At 41.2% G+C, this 22766-nt stretch overlaps 1 protein-coding gene and 1 long non-coding RNA gene across 3 annotated transcripts in view; one reads left to right on the top strand and one right to left on the bottom strand.

Annotated features, from left to right (window-relative positions):
• Positions 1–738: 738 nt before the first annotated feature.
• On the bottom strand, positions 739–16791 carry NRBF2 (nuclear receptor binding factor 2). The gene is made up of 4 exons (XM_063339706.1): positions 16629–16791; positions 5081–5165; positions 3460–3500; positions 739–2281 (listed from the first exon to the last, which is right to left on the bottom strand). The coding sequence occupies exons 1-4, from the start codon at positions 16680–16682 to the stop codon at positions 1565–1567; spliced, it is 897 nt and encodes a 298-aa protein (XP_063195776.1). The 5' UTR covers positions 16683–16791; the 3' UTR covers positions 739–1564.
• A 210-nt stretch (positions 16792–17001) lies between these two features.
• LOC134517273 (uncharacterized) overlaps positions 17002–22766 on the top strand; it is a 62982-nt gene continuing 57217 nt past the window's right edge. For both annotated transcript variants that reach the window (XR_010071573.1, XR_010071574.1), the window contains exon 1: positions 17002–17404. This is a non-coding gene — a long non-coding RNA (uncharacterized LOC134517273). The remainder of the gene's footprint in view (positions 17405–22766) is intronic.

Here is a 22766-nt window from a genome sequence, read left to right as displayed (position 1 = left end):
TCCTAAACTGCTCCAACTGAAAAATAACTCCTCTTCCCCTAGCAAGATTAGTTTCCTGCTACCATTCAGCGCAAGGGACCTCCTCTAATGAACTTGTCTTACCTTTGTTTCCACGGGCTTTTTCTAACCTCCAGTCCCTACTCGCCTTCAAGCAAGCACAGGAGACACCAGGTATACAGAGGTAAGGGGAGAATTTGCACAGCAGTAAGGTGTCCTTGCTGCACTTCCAAGTCTATTCTGGAAGAAAAATATACCCTTAGAAAGCAAGCTTGCATTTTAACAGCATAAGAATAACTTAAAATGGAGTAGCTTGCAAAACTTAACGCTTTTCATTAATCAGTAACAGCTAAAGTTAACTAATGCCTCCACTCCCCACTGCAGCACTGGCTGAGGCTGTGGGGCAGGGGCTGAGGGGGGCTGCACTGCCCTCCTCAAAACCCAACCCCCCCAGCAGGCCTGCAGGGCTCTCGTGGCACAGTTCGTGCAGCGCCAGGTAGCCTGTCCCCGAGCAAAACCTCAGTGCTGCTTCCTCTGGCACTTTGGCGCTCTGGGGGTGTTAGAAGCCAACTATCAGCCACGTATAGGCAAAGCCCTCTGAATTCATCCCGTCTTTCCCATATTTGCTGGATGACGAACACAGAAGTTCAGCTGTACACATGTACTAACGCTGTTAGTATACTAATCTTGATTTGTTTTTTATACTCTGCGACATTCATGGAGATTTAACACACGTTTAGTGTCAAAACACCTTGCTTTTATTTTCATATCCTTTTTGAATCAGGTTAAGCTGTAAACAATTTATTTTTCAATCAAATACTGCCAGCTAGAATTACTTCCATTCATGCATCACTGAAAACAAAAAGGGTATTTTTCTTTAAGTAGAGATTTTTCTTTTTTAAACAATGTCACTTTATACAGAAACCAATAGCTAGATTCGATGCACCCTGATTAGTTATGTAAACAGATAACGCAAAAAAAACTCGTCAACAGAACTAATAAGTTGGTTCCTTCATAGAATGGAAATTAAAATCTCTCCTGCCTTGAGGTTAACATGGTCAGGAGCATAGAGTGTGGCACATAAATCCGTCTAGGAGGTGTATAAATTGCACTGTATCTGAATTAACAAAGTTATGCATAATGAAATGCACAGTTTAAATTCATGCTAGAAAGCATCTTTCAATATGAAGTGGCAGCCGACTGGCAACCATAACAGTTAGGTTCTGCACCATCATTTATGGCATTATAGATAACTATTACCTATAGCATACTTTAAAACCCTGAAGGATTGTGTTACTTGAAACATTCTCCAGGCAGTCATTTGGTTTGAAACATTAGGAGAAAGACTAAAGAGCTCGCCATCTTATACCGATTATGGTACCTTTAACTTCTATGAAGTAGATCAGATATGGTGTGTATTTCACAGTAACAAAGTTGCTTTAATGCCTTTTCTCCAACAGTAGGATTGTGTTAGATGTTTCTGCCCTCAGATCACCATTGTCCTGGTGGTTTTCCCTTTTCTTATGTTTGGGTAACTACATTGAGCACTTCTGCTGTTTTTTTTTTTTTAACTATTCATCAGTCCTTTCAGTATATCTTCGGAGAGTTCCAGCAGAGGGAGTTCGGGGGACGGGATGTCCAGGGGGGGAAGGTTGGGTATTGGAATGTCCTTTGCCTTCCCAGCAGTTGTTGCAAACTTCTGCCAAGTTGCAGCTGAAGAAGTCGTTTCTGAGTGTTGCTGCAGACCCCACAACTCGGACTTCTCGACAAAGTCAGCATCAACATCCAACTCCTTGTCTACTGGAGATTTTTGGAGTCTAGCTCTTTCTGCTTTTAACTGCTTATTCTCTCTCCTTAATCTCTCATTTTCAGCTACAAGAAATTCTATGTGCCGTTTCAAATCTGCAATTTTGGTTGCCTGCTCCTCTATTATTGTTTTGTCATCTTTTGGAGCTTTACTCCCAATACATGCTTCTACCGGCTCCTTTTTTTTCTGAAGCAGAAATAATAGAGTATCCGGGTCCCTGTCAAAGACACCCTGAATATCCTGTGGATGTTTCTCTGCGGAAGGGCTGTATTTCTGAGTGACAGGAACCAATACATTTTGATCGTCAGAGTCTTCAGCAGATGGCTTATAAGAAGTCTGAAGATGTGCGGCTATTTCCTTGTCAGCATTCTGCTGGGCTTTCAGCTTTTCCTCTCTCTTTGCCCTTTTCCACCTCTCCTGGATGAGCAGTAACTGTTTCATGTGACTATCCCTTTGTAATTCCAGTGATAGCTGAGCCTGAGTAAGAACAAGACGAAACAATTTAATTGGTGATCCCTAATTCCACCTGAATATTCACACACACAAAGTTACCTGCATATAAATGTTTACATAAACAGCATCACAGCATGCCCCAGGGAGGGAAGGGGAGGAGCTCTTGTTACTCAGATACTAAATCCAACAAGAGCTGATCTCTGCTTGTACAATGCAACAGATTCAGACACGTCACCCAAATTTAGCATAACTACTAGTATTGTGAAGGAGTGAGTTAAGATTTGGTCTTTTTGTTTGGTTGGGTTTTTTTGTTTTTAAGTCACTGACCAGGCTATGGTAATACCTCTGAGCAGAGGCACGAGGAGTTTAACTGACCTATGACCGACACCAAGAGGGAAGAGGATCACTTGGCAGGCACAGTCACACTTTACCTACATTATATAAACTATTGGTATGTTTTTGTGATGGTATCTGCACAGACATATCAATAACACCCAGCACTAAGCAGAAAAGTGCTCCAAGGCCAGATATGGTCCCAAATGATTCAGCCATATTTAATGAAGGGGGTGGCATGGTGGTTAATAACTCACAGGAACCACCTGGGTAAAAGGCTACCATTTTTCTACAAGAATGATCCTTCGGAGGAAAGACACATGTCCAGTCTCCAAGGGTTATTTGCTTTGATAATATTGGCAATACTCAAAGCCTGCTGCTATAAAAGTGCTGAGCGGACTACGCTACTACTTTCACAGATAGATTTGTGCAATGAATAAGGAAAGGTGTAGGGCTGTTGTTCTGGAGATCCCACAGTCAGGATAACTAGAACCAAAATTACAGACTGTAGATGAGATGCTCAGCTTTGTGTCATGGCAAAACAGCTTAAGTGCCTCACAGCAACAGTTGAACATGAAACTAGTTTTATCACCTACTTGAAGATGCCTTGCAGACTAGAAACCATTGTTGGAGAACCCTTGGATGAGTTAGTAGTTCTCTTGTCCCTGCTCCATGTTAACTTGGAAAAACTCTCAAGGAAGAGTAGCATCACTGCACTTCTGAAACACCTGGTGCAGCTGCCACGGGTTCAGAAAACTATGCAGAGACTAACACCCAAGAGGGGTATGATCAGTCAGGGCCACAACATGACACACAGGCACACAACAGAGCCATGGCTGATTCTAGCGCCTGCTGTACTTTGGTCTCACCTGCTCTGACTGGGTCAGCTTCATAGCGTCTGTAAGGTATGCTGCAGAAGACAAAATTGATAAACACTTAGGACAGGGTTACAAAAGCTGAACATTCCTGTAAAAGCTAAGAAAAGGCTTCAGACCTTCTGTGTTCTGAATCCCCACATAAAAGCAGCAGTCCAGAGGCAAAGTATTTACCAAGTTACAGTGGCTGGAAACACCTGCTGTTTTTCAGAAGTCTGAAAAAATTACTGTAAGATCGTGTAATATATGCTACACTCTTCCCATGGCATCCTGTTGGCTCAGGTTGTTCCAGTTTGTTTTTCAGAGGAGGAAAGTAGCCATTTCCAGAAAGTCCCAGAAGAACAACTTTCCCATCAAGGGAAGAAACACAGCTACGGACCAGACTTTTAACATACAAGCATTTTAAGACAAAATGTGGTAAGTAAAATCCTGTCGCCCATGGCACGCCAGTATTGTGAAGTCATGCTTTTTAATTATATTCTTGATGAAGAGGTATAGTCTGTAGTTTCCCACTTTTTTGATCGACTTCCCCTCCAAACCAGAAGAGGTGCTGGCTTACAGTCAGAGCAGCACTTCAAACTTTGAGCGTACCTTGCTAGCACTGAAAATGACAAGATATAAGAAATTCTTAACCAAATTCAGAAGGATGTAAGATAATAGCATAGAATCGTCAGATGAAGAAAAGCAATAAACATTCAGTGTATTTCTGGGTTTTGTCTTGGTATATGAAGTGAAGGAAACCAAAAAGAAAAGTCTGCATATTGGAATATAAGTGCTATCCCTCATTGCTCTGATTATTCATAAATACCAAAAACCTTATCATTTTCTCAAATTATGGGGTTTTCCAGTATTTATGAATGGGAAGTGAGAACGCCTGGTTATCTAGGTTACAACGTTCAGAGTAGCCACTTATTTTGTCTCCACACAAGCTCTGTCACTGGAAATGTCCTACTTGTTGTACCAGTTAAGACCTCGTCTTTCTTCTTCTGCCAAGCAGTTGCCGCACTGTCAGACAGGTGACGGACCCCAACAAAAATAATTAAGCGTGACTGGTTAAATGGACAGGTAAATGCACAAAGTCTCACTCAGGAGAGGCTGTCAATTGCAGCCTCAAGGCGTGCAATCTGCTGTTTTGCTTGAGTTCTGGGAAAGCTGAGCTCATCACCTGTTCTTGGCTGTCTTGATTCAGACATTGGGAAAGGAAAGTAAGTAAATGTTTGCAAGCAAACATTTGTCTAAGTATTTCCTTTATCAACAGAGAAAACAGGTGACTTCACCTATGAAAGCAGTGAAGAAAACACAAAGTGTAGAGTGAAACTGGCTTACAGCAGGTTCCCAGCTGCAGCTTGTACATGACACAAGGTGTTGGCTTCATCTTGAGTCAAGAACTGCCCTCACAGTGATAACCGTCCCCAATCAAAACAACTTTGGAAATGACTGAATTTAGCTGCTTATGTTAGAAAAAAGTTTCCAAAAGGGTGCTTAATCTGGTCTTAAAATCAAATTTACATTTTAAGAATAAAAATTTCGCAAGTAACTAGATACTCTATTTGCATGAGGCATGGAAATCTAGAAACTGAGTTTAAGAGCTGGAACATGAGAAATGCCTACTCACCAGCAGCTTTTTTGTGACAAGAAATTGCTTCTTCATATTTCCCTGCTGCCAACAAACGGTCTGCTTTTCTGCTCTGCTGGTGAGCCTTAAAATAAAAAGAGCATTACATTAATGAGAGTTAACTGACAAATACTTATACACATTTTAAAAGTAATCAGTACATCTAAGAAACCTGTACTGATTCCAATTCTCAGGCTTTAGGCTCAGATCTCCCACTCCCTTCCAAGCTTTATAATTTCATTTCTTCTTTAATACTACCTTAGAAGAATCTGTAGCGTACAGGTAAGAACTGAAATTTGTTAATGCAGCAATGATGGTGTGTACACAACAAAATCTTTTTGAAGCTGTTCCTCAGAAAGTACATGTTCTCCTTTATAGGCAGGCATTTACTGTAGTTGTGCAAAAAGACCAGTAGGCCATAAGAAGTTATGAGAAGCTGTAAGTATTTAGGACCAATTTACCTGGCAGAATGCAAGGTACTTGAATTGTGTTACAGCTTACAGCTGGTTTGACATTTTCGGCTGCCCCATGCCCCAAGGGGCTTTGCCTCTTGGGTGAAGAAATTGCAAAAGATCTTTGGGTTTTTTGTTTGCAGCTTACACCAGTTAAGGGAAGCAGCACAGCGATAGTTAAAGATATCAAAGGCACATTGTTGCTGTACAACAGTTAAGTCTATACTAGTATTTGTAAGCCACTAATGTAAACCACTAAGGTAGAGTAAGGATGTTGCTGAAAGCGAGTAATTGGTGCAAGTATTTGCATATGCTCAGTGAGAAACTGTATTGCATAACCAGCACTGCAACATTTATGAAAGCAAGTCTTTTTGTCGTTACTACAAGACATGAATTTTATGGTCCTTCCTCCAAGACAAGCTGTGTAATATGAAAGGCTACAATCACTAACTGGCAAGGCTGTCAGTAACACAGACTGCTCATCACTGCTTTACTACGCGTCGAGTTTGAAGTAAACAGACGTCACCGACTCTGTGAAACAACATGAGACACTTATGAATCTGAATAAAGTGTTTGCCTCTTTCTTTGTTTAAGATTACTGTTTCTCAAGAAAGCCTTTACCAAATACATACTGTCTGAAACTTTAGGGGAAACAGAGCTGAAAGCCTGAAATCAGCCTCTGTAATTCTGTCTCTGACCAATACAAATTCTCTATTCTCTCCCTTCACCCAAATAAAGGCATAAAACATATCAGATGTTTGGTGAATATGCCACCAACTCTCTTTAAGCATGTTCTGGGATCAAGATGAAAATAAGCACATTTGTCCATATCCTAAGATGTTAAAACATCTGTTTTCCTATAGGTCTTACGGAATTACACTTTTCTCTGTCTCCTCCAGTCTTGCTAGAAGCATCAAAGGTCAGATAATACAAACGGGATGGTAACATGATTCTATCGGGGCTAACATGATACTTACACTAACATCCATTTTAAAAATAAATTCTAAAATGCAGGTCAATATCTTTGTTCTCCAAACTGACTTATCACCTATAGCGTTACAGTGAATTAAATTTTCTTCCAGAATTTTAGCAGCTCTGACACCACAGAAGAGAATGACTTCTACAGAAAACACTCTTTTGGGCAATAGTTGTTCTTGAACAATCCCTAGCAGTTGTATCACTGCATTTAGACAACTGGCTTTTCTAAAACTGATTTCATATGCTAATATGGAGTGTTCTTAAAAAAAAAAACCCACATCCTCCTTGATACTTCACAACAAATATTTTGGCTATATTCTCCGTCCTCACCTTCATTCAATCCTCAGAGCATTGTCAGCATTCCCTGTTTTTTCTGCCCTAGGGTTAAATAATATCAGAAGAGGAAGTGTTTTTCTATTGTAAAATCATCTATTTTATGGCCTTTTCCTATGGACACCTACAAATGACATACTCTAGAAAGATAAACTTATTTCCCACAGGAATGAACAAATGGTATCAGCTCATACAGAGCCACCTCCCCAGTTACTGGTGGCAGCTCATGCAGTTACAGATCAGCTATGTCATGGACATAAAAACACCTGAGCTAGCTCCTTGCAAAACAATTTTTCAATAAATTAGTATTGATACAGCTGTTTCTGCAAACTGCACGGACAGGGCTAAAAAAAAACAGGGAAAGAGGGAGCTAGAGACAGAAGAGCTAAGAAAGCAATTCAACAAGCCTCGTTCCATTTATTAGGTTCTACATATAAGAACTTGAGCCAGATTGTTTGCAAAGGTTATTTTCATGTGTTTTAAACTACTGGAGCATGATCTTACAAATCACTTAAGCACATGTAGATCACTTGAGGACAGTCAGTTGTTATTCGATTGGGCAATGAAATTATTTCCATTCTCATTAGCTCCCAGTGAAGCTGAAGGGAGTCTGAAGAAGTTGGGCTAGACTGTGAAGAAAATTAGGAAAACAACAGTCCAGAGATGCTAGCAAAAAGAAAAGGTAGGATCCTCTGATTACAAGGTCAACATGCCTTTCTTGCTCTTACATCAAAATATATAGGTGTCAGACCATCTTACTCTGATGCAGAGCAACAGAATTCCCCAGTGGAAAGAACAGGAACCGCATCAGACAAAAATCAGTTTCAGCACAGCCTTGTGTGAGAAAGCTAGGTGTTTTGCTAGTCAGTCACAGGGGAGGAATTCCTCTTGTTGTATGTTTTCCTGCCAGCTTGACAAGGAAATATTTGCTCATTTATTCCACCCTGCGAGTGTTTGTTCCAATTAGTTGATTGTGGAAGGACCAAGGAATTTCTCCCATTTTCATGGTAGATTATTCATCACCAGCAGTTTGAAGAAATTAGTGGTGCTGTTTCCTAGCAGCAAGTGATGAAGCTGCAACAAAAGCACTTGAATGCTTAATAGCTATGTATCACGGATAAGCTTCTACGTCTTGTTTAGTCTGCTGGTTTATTCTTAGTGCTCATTTACACTTAGCCACACAGCATCCAACCATTGTTAGCAAATCTATTTTGAACTCGCAGTGGCCTGTATCCCATTATAAAACTGCCAATGGAAGAATTGGTCCTGTATCACGAAGTGGAAAAGATGGCTCTCAAGTTTATCCCTGGTCTGATGTCATGCTAGAGGAAGGTGTTTACACCAATAATTGTGGAGCTGCTACTCTGGTTCCCAACAGATTCAAGCGGGACTGCTTTGACTTTGGTCCTGCTGCTGTGATGGTTACAGAAACAGCTGCTGTATAACTGCAGTGGGTTTATATATCTGATTTCTCTTTCCTCTTCCAGTTGCAGTGCTGGAAATAAATGTAGGATGTGGTGTAAGAATAATTATAATTTATTAACAAGCTATGGAATTGAAGGGGAAAAGCAGGTTGACAATTACTTCCAGATGTCCCTCCCAAACCAGATGAACAGGAATTCCCAGTAGGCAAATGGACAGGTGTAACAACTTGACTCTCATTAGCAGAAGCAGGTGTGAGTGAAGGATGACCAAGCTAAAAAGCTTCCTCACCTTGCTCCAACATATTTTGTTCTTAAGGGATTTGTGCATGACTTATCATGTCCCTTGAACAACTCTGGATGAACTACAGAAGCAGGTAAGCTAGACCTCTTTCCTCAAACTTTCCAATTGTTGCTGAGATGTTAAGGGATGATACCTGCATTTGTAAGTTTGTACTGCTATTCCAAAGAAACATTTCTATTTGATTCTCCACCCAACTAACTCAAACCCTTGACTGTGTAATTTCTGAGCCACAGAATAAAAAAAATAATCAAAACCCCCTCTAAAACAGTAATGCAGGTCTCCTCTTTACCTAGAGCTTTCTTTAGCAGCTCAAAAGTTAATGTTCAACTTCTTTTTTTTTAAATGTAAACTAGATGATGATGTGACTGCAGGCTATGAGAAGTGAAGCCCTAAGGCCTGCTTACCATATTTCTTACTGCTCCCTCAAACTAAAACAATAAAAATTATAGTTTTCTTTCCAGAGATAGTGCACCATCACAATTTGAAGGATTACCACCATATGATCCTAGCTTAGACTGGGGTGGGGAAAAAAAAAAAAGTAGCTGCTGCTTCTCCCATATGATTCTAGTTGATGGCTAGCTATTATAGAAAGAATAATAATAGGAAAAAGCTTGCTTGGTCCTACAATATTTTTAAAAGCTAGAGGTAGTACTATTCCCTTTCAAACAGGGTAAGTCTACTACCCTCTCCTAAGAGTAGTAATTTGCAACAGTTCTCCTGTAGCTGAGACAGTCTTGTGTATAATTTGTTTTTCTTTGTTCCTCTAATGGGAATAGCTCTTCACTGGACAAAGCCTTGCACAAGATGTTAAGCTTACAGTCTTCTTTGTTCATTGTAAAGGATTCTCTGGGAAGTGAGAGAGTATATTAATGTTATTATGAAGCACAGATTACAGTGCCTTACTTACTAATAAAGTTCCAAATGAAGGCAGGAAAACCTAGCTGCTAAAATGATGGGGCCTGAGGAAAGCTAACTGAAAAGAAGTTCTGTCTAATATAACAGTTTGTAACTGTTTTAAGTGAAACCACTATTTGCTGCTAATATCATCTATTTTATGCTGTGGATACCAGTTATCTTTGCCAGGAAGGATCAATACCTATGCTCTCTTACCACTGAAAGCAAAGATGAAGGTATTTTTTTGAGAGATGATGGATATATTTGGGGATTTGCTTCCTTAAGGATACAGGGTTGTTTCTCTAACAATGTATGTGGGAGAAAGGAATAGTCAGAAAGTGCACATTGCATTGCTTCCATATTGTACAAAGGAGTGCTAAGCATCTTCCATGTAGATGTTTACAACAGCAGGCCCCAAAGGGTGGGATGAGATGGTGAAGCAATGCTCCTCCCACCCCACAAGCACTGTCAGTGCTACACACTCTTTCTAACCCATTCTTATCAGGAGATAGTGAACTTTGAAAGGTTTGAATGCATATGTCTGCATATACATTGAAAAATGGAACGAAGAGAGAACAGGAGTGAAAAACTTGACCTGAGAGGTCCAAGAATATACTACGGCCATCCATTTTTTTTAATTAAAAAAAAAAAGGTGCAATCATGATGAATAAAACTCATGGTGACTATGGAAAATGCTTGTATTCATGGGCAGTTACACTAAAAGCAAAAATAATAAAGAGTTGTACTGTACTTATGCTAAATAACGGGAATATGTTTGCCAGTAAGCCTAAAGATGTGGTAATGTGTAGCTTTAGCAACAGAAGCAAGCCCTCTTAAAAATAACTCTTTGTATTCTGTATAGAAAGACAGAGTTGACTGAAGGAGAAACAAAAAATGGCGAACTCATTGTCGCTGCTGAACCAAGACCACTAGCCACACGTTAGCTCAATTTTCTGTCTTTGAAAGCCTGCGCTTAGCAAGGTTGACAGAACAATGACTTGACTGTAAATTACAGGTTAGTGTCACTATAGAGCAAAATAAGTATGTGAAACACTCATGAGAATATATTCTCAGTATTAACAGACTCCTCACTCGCTTTGTATTGAGCTGTAAAGATGAGGAAGTTCAACTTGCTTGTAAGCAATAGTATTAAAATTGAAATATATGGGCAGACAGGCAACCAGTTGTTTAGCAAACCAACATTAATTCACTGAATAGCTCTAATTGACTACGCGTGTGTTCCCAACCTATTCCAAATTTAAGATAAAATGGTTAGTCTGAGTTTCTCACCATGCAAATGCAATTAAGAGATCTGGAATGAAACCAACTCACATTTGCACTGCTCAGGTTAGGTGGAGTCTTCAAAACCCCATACAGGCATAGCTGCTGCTCCTTCCCCAATCACCTGCAATTTCATTAAGGCGCGGTATCCTTTTACCTATTGTGTAGTCAAATCAACCTCATTCTCTGCCTTTTCATCCATTTAGTATGATAAAAGCACTAAATGCTTCAACTTGCTTGTCAGAGCCATTTTGTATACCTATAGTTCTCATCTACTTTGGTAACGCTTTTCTTGTCCCCATATACAGTGCTGCAGCTGGTACTACACAAATCTTTCTAACCGGAGGTTATAAACTAAATGGGAACAGTTCCACTGCCCTGATAATAAATAAAAACAATCTGGGCTCCTATATGTAGTCCTAAACCATATGGCTCAAGCTGAGCTACCCCTCGGTAGGGACAACTGAATCATCACAACAAATGGTCCGGTAAACAAACTATTCCAGGAACAACAATTTCAAACAAGCAGGGCAGAAAGGCTTTGGCCATGACTTCAGTCTGCTGCCTCCCCAGATCGCTATGAGACAGCTTCATTTGGGCCTTTAAACTGTTAGGCATGCTTACTCAGAGCTGACCTGCGTGGCTCGATGATATGCATGCAATGCCAGTGTGACACAGCAGAAAGGCACCGCTGGTAGGTACCCAAACAGCATAGATACCAGTGAGGAAATCACGCCAGTGTCAACCACCCATAGCTTAGCTAATTTTGTTCTTGACTGGGAGCTACTGCAAGTTGTTTTATGGGCAACAGTTTTATGCTGTGCTTTAATAGTATATATGACTGACTACAACACTGTTGAGCTTTTCTATGGGGGCTGTTACTGATCTGGCTGTTCAGCTGAGTGTTTGATGCATCACCTTAGCACCTCCTGCCACTTTACTCAGACAGATTATGCTGCTGCCTCTGTGGCTTCACACCTTACAGTTCCCTTAGCTGAAATGAAAGGTCCCACTTAGGTCATGTTATTACTGGGAAAACCAAGACAAGGCTTCCACCACTGTGGTAAAAACAAACTTTGTGTTAGGCATGTCCATATAATGATATTTCCATTTTTATTACCTAAAAGCTTGTTTTCTCTAGTTTGAGTTCAGAATTGAGTGCATCTGCCCCTCTCTCTCTCTTTTTTTTTTTTTTTCATTTTAGATTGGAAGAGCAAGTATAGAAGCTTTCAGTTTAAGCTTTATTTAAAGAAAAAAAAAAACAACAAAGAAAACAAACTGGATTCAGTGGATGTTTCTGTATATTAACATAATATTCCTGTTTTTCCAATCAAAACCACAGAGCTGCAGGCTGGCATTAAGTCTCAAACACATTGGTCCACGTGGTTTAAATCCTTTGGTCTCTGGTAAACTTTCACAGATGCTTTCTGTTTTCTCTTCCTACTCTTCCATATTGCATAATTATTCTGCTTGTTATTTTGCCCTTGTGTCAATGTAGTATTCACCTCACTTCTAAGTAATTTCTTAAAGTAGACCATTGATTGGCTTGCACTGGAATGGTTGCTACCAATGTCTTACAACACTAATACTAAAAGCTTCCATAATATGAGATTCTGGCAATATACATTTTGTTGTGTTATTCTCACTCCAGCCACTGGTGTGTGCTTTCTATTTTTCATCAAAACAACAGTTTTTTTCAAGCTGGGTCCCTTACACTTCAAGAAACTTCTAGGTAATATATATTCACCAGATTTTGGATCATATTTTATTATAAACCATACAAGCACTATTACCTTGCAGGAAGAATACAAGGTAGAGGTGTTATGGTTCCTTAGCAAATATTCCTCAATATCTTCCTATAGAGTTAAACTAGAATTACGAAGTCCTGGGTGTCAGACTCTATTCAACCAGCAAGTTTCCTTTTTAGTCTCTTCTTGATACTATTTATCTTTTACTTTTACTGTGTTACTTTCAAGCTTCTGATGGTCAGTAGTGTGCTGTTGTGCTTCTTAACTGATACTTTTGCTCCTATACCTAAGGTTAAAGTTATTGCTGGGTGCAAGGTCAGAACTCTTTGCCTAAACCAGATGGCAGTAGGAATTGCCCCTACAGCAGGTAGCACAGAGCTCTTAACTGTATTTCTTTTTTTACAGAGTGTCTTTTTTTATGAAACTTATCTTCATCCTCTTGCAGTAAAAGTTTTTATCTGTTAAAGAATGTTGAGATGTCTTAGTTTATGGCACTGGATTATGTGTGAAACAAGCGTTCAGCTTGATCTACTACGTGGTTGCCTGCAGGTGCAGGGACTGCTTTTTAGTCCATACTAGTTTTAAGTTCCACAGCACAACCTAAATATTTTACTTGTAGGGTTGAAGAATTAGCTTCCTTATGATTAAAAGCATAAGGATCAGGGATTTAACTGATTCTTTCAAGATTAGATGGTGTCTCTCATCTGTAAAGCGCACAGTACACTGAGGGGGGAGAGGGAAGGAGGGAAAATGGCAAGAAGAGACAAAATGAAAGCTCAAGTATCGGAGCTCCCCCCAAAGACTTCCCCATGGCTCTAACGCTCAGACGATGGCAACAGGTTTTGGAAAAGTTGTTTCAATTTATTTCTAAATGAAGTATCACTGGATACAATGAATACCTTGAGGACAGCTCAGAGGAAAAATCAAATCAGCAGTTACTATTGTAGCACAAGTCCTAGAAAGGTTAAAAGAAGGAAAGATGGGGTTAGAATTTGCATGATTATTTGTTAAGCATGCATCCATGGCACAGAAGGTATACAAAAAGATAAGAATAACTTTATAAGGAAAAAGGATGTCTGAAGAACTAAAGCCCCAATTCTAAAAAGACAGGTCCATTTCTCATTGAAATTATTAGACCTGAAGGTCAACAATTAAAACTTACATTAAACAAAAAACACTGCAGTGGTATATTTTTTTAAAAAAACCAAACAGATCCATAAAGCAAATCAGTATTTGTCTAGTGCCATCTACAGAAGTAAATCAGTGAGTTAAGGAAACCAAAATATAATTAAACTGAAGAAAAAAATAAATATCATTGACAATTTAAGGCATTAAATAAGACCCAGATGCATAAAGATCAAATATTATTTTGAGGGAAACATATCTTTCAGAAGGTAGAAAAAGAACGTAATTGATGTCAGCAGAACACAACAAGGTATGGCATGCCACCTGTAGTTAGGAAGGCTAAGCAAATTGTCAAATACATAAACAATAAGTGACACAGAAAGCAAGCAATGCAAGTTGTTAATTGCAGTTAGTGTGCTACATGTTGACAGAGAAATGGAGATGTTAGCATACTGCAAAACTACTAAAGGCTCTCTTTTTTCTTTTTTTTTCTTTTGGTCAGATCAGCTCTCCAGGAAAATCAGGACAGCATCCATGCTTTCCAGTAACTAAGACTAGATGCCCAAATACACAACTAATGAACAAGTTTTACAGGCCAAAGCAACATCCAAGAACTATAGCAAATTCTAATGAAAAGCCTTAACTAAAGAAAAATCAATTTCACAAAAATTATCAAGCTGTGATATACTCAAAGAAGGAAAATATCCTGTATTTAAGTAATTGATAGCAGATAAATAAGCCTAACAATTAGTGTATCCAAAACCACTTTGTAGTTAAGGGATTTTTTTTTTTTTTTTTGGTCTGATTGGGTTTTTCTCCCTCCTCTCTGATGGTTTGGCACCTTTGGGAAAAGTTGTGGTTTTCCAATCCACAGGAACTAGACTTAGGTAAGAGAAGAGATTTATAGAAGAAGCAAGTGAAATACATGACACTGGATAGTATCAAAAACTTAAATGAACATTCTTATATTGGAGGTTGGCACCTTCCTTGGGTGTTGTTGCAAATCTGAAACTCAGCTGCAGAGAGGGACTGTGACTAGAAAAACTCTGCAAAACTCTAGTTACTCCTGTTTACATCCTTACAAAAAATGTAGGCATGTTCCAACCATGGAATTGTACCCATTCAAGCTCTTGTCATGAAGAGCTTTCATGGTGCTTGACGCAACCTGAAAAGCCAGGTCACTTTCCTATATAAGATGATTCATGACTATATTGTGCAGCAGTTCCCAGAAAAGTTTTTGTATTTCAGGATACTCCTTAAAAGAGAGTAGCAGCATATGTGCAGGCAACTTAATGATTTTCTGTACAAAACTACATAAAGGAACTCTTTTCCTGTATCATCCGTTATGCAGAAGTGTCTTGATCTTACTGTTAGCCTGGTGCTAGACAGGTGTGGTAAATGCACACTCCTATCATGAACAGGCTTTAGTCATACTCTCATTACTCCTACAATCCTTAGTAAGTGGTCTCAGTAAGAAACACTACTAACTGGCAATATCTGAGCTGCCACAAAGCTGTTACTTTCAGCCATTTACTAGTGAATATTCAATTATCACTTTCTCCTTGGAACCTCAAGCACTAGATCTACCTTTTAAAAAGGTTTTCGCAATGTCTGTGAAATAGCTACAGTTTATCCCTCCTGCATTACAGTGCTGCAAGTTTGTCTGACTTTAAATCCATCATATCAACAAGTTACAAGAGCTTTCTACTTCCTGCTGCTCCTTATTTCAATCAGGCCTACAGTATACAGAGTAAAACGTTTGAGACAGCACGATGCAGACATAATCAAAAGTGGTTCTGCACCATCACTTCAGATCTAAATAGACTATCTTCCTGCTATGCTGTCAGCCCTAATTCCAGGGGTCATCTGCAACGCCAATTTTACAAGCCTTTTTGAAACCAGAGAGAGCAATCCAGAAATACCTGACTGGCTCTATATGGAGAAGACAAGGGTTTGTCAGGGCTGACGCCTTGCTGGAGCAAATAAGCTTTGATTAAAAACTAAACTGACACACATCTCTGAGGTTTACCTGGCAATGTCTAAACAACTTCTGGATCAGACTCATTCCTGGAAGCAGTACAGCTGTATTCTTGGTGTGCTGCTCCTGGCTAATTGGACCGCTGGACCAAAGCTAGTTTTCTAAGGGAATGCTTTATGTATCACCGCATCTGAGGCATAGTCAAGATACAGATTTTTTTTCAAAATCCACAAGGCAGCAGAGAATTAACTGTTCATGATGCTAGATCTTGTCTATGTGACAGAAACCTACCAGTTTAGGCTGTTTAAAACCTGATTAGCTTTTGTGAAGATGTGTTTTTCAGACACCTGTGTTTCAGTTAAAGTTCCTTAGAGGTTTAGTTTAAGCGGAATAATTACTGATTTAAGATTTTTAAAGCGCTTCACCTTCTGAAATGAAAAGAAGCATCTAGTCAGTAGTGAGCCCTGGTAAGTCTCTAAAACTCTTTAAACTTGCATAGGTACGGTGTGTGTCATCTAAACACTTCCTTCCAGAACTTCCCCTGTCCCTTGTGTTTGCGATTTGGGTCAGAATTAACACACACACACACACACACACACACACACACCCACACCCCTTAATGTAACCATGCCGCCACACGCACCCCTGCCTCCTTTCCTCTCCCTTGTGCCCCCGGGCACGGAGCAGCCCGGCTCCCGTACAGCCCATCGCCTTCCCCGCCCTTCCGCCACCGGACCGGGCTGTGGCGAGCCCGGTTCCCGCTTCTACACACACACACACCAGGCCCCGCTCCCCTCCGGGCATGCCCGGGCCCGGTGCCGCGGCGGCAGAGCCTGGCACAACCCCTGAACAGCTGCTGGGGGGGGAGGGGGGGAAGCGGACAGGGCCCTGTTTACCGTTCAAGTCGCCCTTCTCCGCCCGCTTACCCACCAGCGAGAGGGGAGGGGTGTTCCCCCGCTCCCCGCCGCCTGAAGGCCGAGCACCGGCTGACGGGACCCCCCCCTTGCAGCTCGTCCTCTCCCCCCGCGACTCACCAGGTTGAGGGGCCCCTCCATCACTTCCATGGACGGCGGGGGCTGCGGGCACATGGGCGCGGGAGGCGGCCTGGCTCGCCGGTGCCGCCGGTCCCCCCGCGTCCCCCGCCCCGGCGGCTTGTAAACACGGCGGCCGCTTCCGCCCGGCCGGTAACCGGGGGCGGCGCCTCGCGAGAGCCGCCGGGTCGCGCGAGACTCGGGCTGGGGGAGGGCGGGGTGTCGCCGGGGCAACGGGCGCCGCGCGCCTTGGCCCCGCCCCGCCCACGGCCGCCGTGCCGCTGAGGGCAGCCGGGGGCGCGCGGCCCCGGAGCCGTGGCAGGGCCCACGAAGCCGCGGTTCCTGACCCTGGTAGGGGTTTCTTCCCCGCTTTTTTTATTCAGCGCGTCCGTCTGCGGACGCGTGGGGTTTCTGTGAGGAAAACCCCCAGCCGGCGCGGCCGCGGAGCCTGGCGGTAGAAGCGGCCGTCCGTGGCAGTGTCAGAGAGGCCACGCGGGCCGTCTGCGGGCAGGAGCGACGGCTGGAAGGGCCCTTCCATTGCCCAGGCGCAAAACCAGCTCCTGCCCCGAGAGATTAGGGCTGCCCTGAGGTGTGTTATCCGTGGGTGATGGGGTCCGGGCTGTGATTCCAGCCCTGGGCACGAAGGTGGTCGGGAAAGTGAACGGTTCAGCGCTCCCCGTGAGGGGGAGAAGAAACAGCCATCATTCTTCATGGTTCTTCATTGCAGGAATTGCATGTGTGAAAGCAGGTGACAATGACAGTGATGCCAAAATCACCATGTAAGTGCTAACGAGATAGTAGTATTAATTATTCAAAATAAACTTTCTTGAGGAAAGTCGGCTAAGCAGGCCACTGAACAGCAAATACACTGACTACTAACTGCATGTCATGGTCATCCTTATCCATACAACGTTGTGTTCTACTAAGGCTATGGAGAAGAAAGCTGCCATAAAGGGATTGCGTACAACTTTCCTAGGCAGAACTAAGGATGGTGTGGGTTCGTAGGAGCTTGACAGTAATAGACTGAAAGTGGAATGAGGGCAAGAAACAAAGGGAAAACAGAAGAGGATAGAAGATGGGGGGAAGATGAGACGCCCAGAAAACAAGGAGTAAAAATGTTAATTAGCAGCAAATAAAGAAAGTTCGGGATTCCATTTGAACCTTTTGTAGATGTGATCCTCAGACATGAGTGGCGTCTGTGGGTCTCTGAGGGAGACTACATGGCCTGATAAGCCGTAGCTCTCAGCTATCCCTGTGCTATGGGGACTAGTTTGCAACACAGGAGTGCTGGGGGGAGTTTTCCTTCCAACATATGTGGTTAGACAAGATAGTCTCTTCAGACAAGGAGCTTCCAAAAGATACTTTGCTAGTTCCTGTTTTCATTTGCACGAATTTATCTATCACTTGGTTTAATTATATATCACCAAGTCAGATCATATGTAGTCCAGAGTGGTTTTGATCTAGAGCCTACTGATTGAATAGTAGATAGGTGACGCTGTCCTATATCAGTCATTGATGGGATAGGTCAGCCAGGGTGAAGAAGAAAGGCTACTTGGTGCTTCACTGCCAGTACTTACACTCGGATGTAAGAGGTGATAAAACTTAATTGTTTTGTTGTATCAAACCGTTGTGTTTTCCTTCCTCCTATCTCATGGACATACACTTGTGAAGAGGTAGCATTTATCTGTCATCTATAGGAATATAGCTCCCATCATGACTGTCCCACTTGGTCACTGTTCCTCTTCATAATGACAAGCCCTTCTCTAACCCGTAGCCCTGTGCGGCCTAGCCTTTTGCTCTCTCTTGCCAGTAGCTCTACAATAGGAAAAAGTCTGCCGAAGGTCTTTACATCTGAGCACAAAACTTGATTGTTCACTTGTTAATGAAGTTATACTGAGTTAGTGTGTCACAATTTACCGATTCTCTTGCATCTGTACGTGAGAACTTACACACTTAACTGGTTGATTATCCTTTTCCATACTGCATTAATCCAGAGGCAAATTTTCATGGTCTTGATAAATATTATGTAGGATGAGATTTTAGATACACTGGCATTTAAATTGCATACTGTCAAACTGTTCTTTCTAGCCACTTTACTATTTTTTTCATCCTTGGGGACTGAACTGTAGATTTTAATTTATTTATTTATTTTATTTAAACTATATTGCTGATCTGTTTGTGTACAATTTTTAATTTTGCATAAAATGATTGACTCGTGCCAGGTAGCTGCTTAGCTGTTTTTGACTATGTGTTTATCAATTCTCCATAAATCATACCAATTTTCTAAAATAGATCATTAGGTCAAACACTTTCTTAGAAACAAAACAAACTAGTTCTGAGAAATGTTTTCCATTACTCCTGCTGCTTACTCAGGAAAGACAATTTAATTTATTGGGTTTTAAGAGACAGTTAATGTTCATTTCAAGACATGTTATCTTTAGTGGAAAAAGGAGTAGAATTTGGAGCCAATTTGCCACTTTCTGAATGGGAGCTGAAGGAGTGAGGAATATTGTACCAAGAGAATAGAGGTTTTGGGAGCGGTGTTGCTGAGTCCAGCCAATGTGTTCCAGCGTGCCTGTTCATGTAACCAGCAGTGGTCATTACCGTTCCTCCAGCAAGGCTGGCAGTGACTGTAAGCCCCTCTGGGGGCCTGGCTGTGCCTCTTCTCATCCAGGGACTGTTAGCAGATGCTTAAATGGGGCTTTTTCCTTGACTTGTGTGTCAATGTTTTGTTTCCTATATCTAAAGCTGATCAAAAATTGAAGGCGAATAAAAAGAAACCTGACAAGATCACTTTTTAAAAACCCATGTTTTAAAAACTGCTAGTGATGTACAGGATTAGCTTCAGAACCACCAGTGTTGGTTTGCAACGCTGTATTCAACTTATTTAATTTCTAGTGGGATTTCTTTTTTATCCTGGTGGATGGGTAGCACTTTTTGGCTTTGGCAAAATGAAAATGTCATTATGCCATGGTCCTTCAAGAAGCATCATGTTGGCAATTCCTGAAGCAGCTCTGGAAAGTGAGTAAAACCTGTAAGATTATCTGTGTAACTTTAGTTGCAATGTGATATAGTGATGTTATTGCTAGTTGAAAATCTAAATTTGTATGGAAGTTCTCCTTTACTCAGAGAATAGTCTTGGGACACTTTGTATATTTCCGTTCAAGGTTCAAGATCCTGGAGTGCTGGATATCATATATGCCTTTCAGATGGTGTGCTAACCCCCATTGCACTGGACTGAAAATGGCTACTGTTTTCTACCAGTGTCTACAGAGTTGTTCTGAGCGATTTAAAGTTGCCCTCCAGAGAAAAGAGAACCATAGTAAATAGCCTACTACGTTATCTGTAAACCCATCCATGAAAACAGGATGATTATTTCTTTTCATTACCACCCTTTCTGTGTTTTGCATGTTTTGCTCCTCCCTAGGGACTATATGGGAATAGCATGTTGACTGTATAAGTATAAATTAAAATGTTTGTCTAAAAGAAGAACTATTAAAATGTAATCCTGGGCAGGATGTGCCTGTCAGCAGGAAGCTTCCTAAAATACCCTGTGTTTTAAGAGTGGAATTTTAGAGTAGGAGGGAAGTGTAGAATTGCTATTTACCTGTCTGATGCAGTTTTTGACACACATGATGAGCCAGCTTCATTTGACTGTCACCTCCTTAGGAGGCAGAATTCCTCAGCCCACACTTTGCTTAGCATTGACTACTTCTTTATTTGCTCTTTGTGCCTTTGCATTTTATCTGGACTGTGCATTTTCAGTTAAGCTCCAGTTAAAGACAGGCTTCTCAGTCATGGCATTGTAGGAGGGCCCACAGAGCCTCCCACACAGTGCCTTCCTCAAAGAGAGATGGGGATGTCTTTTTCTTTGAAGAAGCACTTTTGAAACAAAAGGGATTCCCCTATGCCTCTGTCAATTTATTTCCCACCACACATGCACAGAGCCATTGGACTGATGGGCCTCCTTCCATTTGTCAGTTTTTTCAGAATAAACGGATTTCTGGATCTCCCCCTAGATGTGCCATGTTTCTTTGGGTTGCCTCCGGGGAATGCCTGAGAGGATCTGTGGGCAAGGCAGTGCATGAAGGAGGGCTTTGACAACTGGGGATGAAGGAACCTCATTCAGAGAGTTGGGAGGTTCAGGACAGTGAAATCTTGGAGATGTAAACTAAATGAAAACCTTTCCTGTCGCCTTTCCCCCTGCTTTTGTGCCTGTTTGGATTTTGGCTTCTTGAGGTCCTCTGTGACCTTTTCCCTTATAATTACATGTGGTCAGCAATCAGAACCAAAACCCAAAAGAGCGAGTCATTAAAATGGGCAGAAAACTTGCCATTAGAAAGCCTTGGCATGAGAATTTTGTTTCTAAGCACAGCTTAGAAATCGGCAGACACAGTTTGGCACTTTCCTTAGCTACCAGAGCAACTGATAGAATTAGAAACCAGTCAGAGATGCAGGGAAGAACGAACCGGTGAGTTAAAAAACAAGAACACAACCAAGACCATGTCTGAATAAATTTCCAGTCATCTGTACATAGACCATTTATTGCAAAAGATAAGAAAAGAAAAACTAAATTTTCATAATCCTGATTACATGCAGAGGATTGACCCAGATGCATGATTTTAGCTGTATTTATTATATTTAAACACAATGTATGCCTTCACATGTGTTTACTGAAAAGAAGAACCACAATCATTTAAATTAAATGCATTTTTAAATATTACTGTTTAAAAAGGAAACTATTGGATTCCTGCATACTAAGAAGTAATGTATATGACTGTGGTGCTCTAGAATTAATTAGGTCTTTTATTTTAGTTTTAGAATCAAGAAGATATTTTCTCATTGCTTGCAGAATAAAATAGCTAAATCCTCTGCTTAGATCTGAAAGTAGTTTTGCCCACAGCAATCAAACTAATATTTTCTTTATAGCTCATTCTCTCTGTAAGCTTTCTGCTGATTTCATTAGGCTTTAGATCAGGTTCCAAGTAACTAATTATATTTATAGTGTGATTTCTTTGCTCAGTACAACTAATTTAGGTAAAGGAGTTGGTGGGAATGGTGAAAGGCTAAGTAGTATTCCTTTGCATTACTTTGTCCAGGTGCAAGATACCAGGAAAACTCTGTTTGTCTTTGTATTCATAAGCTCTCAGTATTAAGCTGAGCAGAAACTTTCCCATTTTCAGTATCTTGTGAGAGCGTAATGATGAACAGTTGATATACTGACTTCTTCCTTTTTATTGACTAGGGCTGATGTATTTCTGACAGTAAAAACAGGGGTCAGAAAGACCTGGCTATTTGAAAGCTGTGATGGGGAATCAAACTTGGGTATGCAAGGATGTCCATGTTTTTTGCTCATGCTCTGTTGCCCCAAGTTTCTTCCTAACATTACTTAATACATATTCTCTCCTACAGCTCTACCGTAAAGCCACCACCCTCCCTTTCATCACTTTCCCACCCTTGCCACAAATCCCTTCTCACCTATAACCCACAGCCTTATTTCCCCAACTCAGATCTGCTGCTACACTCATGGTCATCTTTGAAAGAGCCAGTGCTGCACCATTGCTTCTGTTACTGCCTTCCTAAATGCTGCCATGGGCAGATGAATAATGCTTCTCTCAGCTGGCCCTATCCACAAAAATAAAAGATCCTTCAGCTTTGGCTTCTGGGGAATTTAAAAGCCTAGACAAAAGTAGATTTGTTTAGCAGTTTTACTTTGCTAAAAGATGTGAAGGTTCTGTTCTTGTGTCACTAGCATGGATTCCCTTCTCTTTCTCTAAATTGTCTCCCTTATCCTAACTCTACATCTGTGTTTCTCTATCTGGACAGAAAATTATTCCCTTCCTTGCCCGAACAAGTTGCTTCTTTTTTGAAATCCGATGATCATCCATCTATCCTGAGTGCTCAGTCAGAAATTTTCTGGTTTTTTTTATTTTTCCTTTCTAACTGAAATGCGAAAAAATAGTCCCATTTCAAGTTGGCTTTCTGACAAGAGGTCTGGTAGACTACAAGGCTACATTGGGTCTTTAAAAGCTGGACCTTGATTTTAACAGAGGATTCTAGCAGAAGCCAGCAGTTTTTTGGAGGCCTGAGCCACAACATCACATTCTGTGATCTAAAGTTTACTGAGGACCTCGAGTTACC

Source organism: Chroicocephalus ridibundus, chromosome 6 (assembly GCF_963924245.1).
Source record: "Chroicocephalus ridibundus chromosome 6, bChrRid1.1, whole genome shotgun sequence".
NCBI classification, from domain to species: Eukaryota; Metazoa; Chordata; class Aves; order Charadriiformes; family Laridae; genus Chroicocephalus; species Chroicocephalus ridibundus.
The sequence above is the reverse complement of the archived record's forward strand: the minus strand, read 5'-3'. Positions and strand labels throughout refer to the sequence as shown.

Bases quoted from the DNA above. Each gene is read 5' to 3' on its own strand.
- NRBF2 (XM_063339706.1), bottom strand. From the start codon at position 16,682: ATGTGCCCGCAGCCCCCGCCGTCCATGGAAGTGATGGAGGGGCCCCTC. The intron at 3,501-5,080 runs GTGAGTAGGCAT...TGTCTTCTGCAG, and splicing joins TTGTCACAAAAAAGCTGCTG to CATACCTTACAGACGCTATG. The intron at 2,282-3,459 runs GTGAGACCAAAG...GTTCTTACTCAG, and splicing joins AGCTGACCCAGTCAGAGCAG to GCTCAGCTATCACTGGAATT.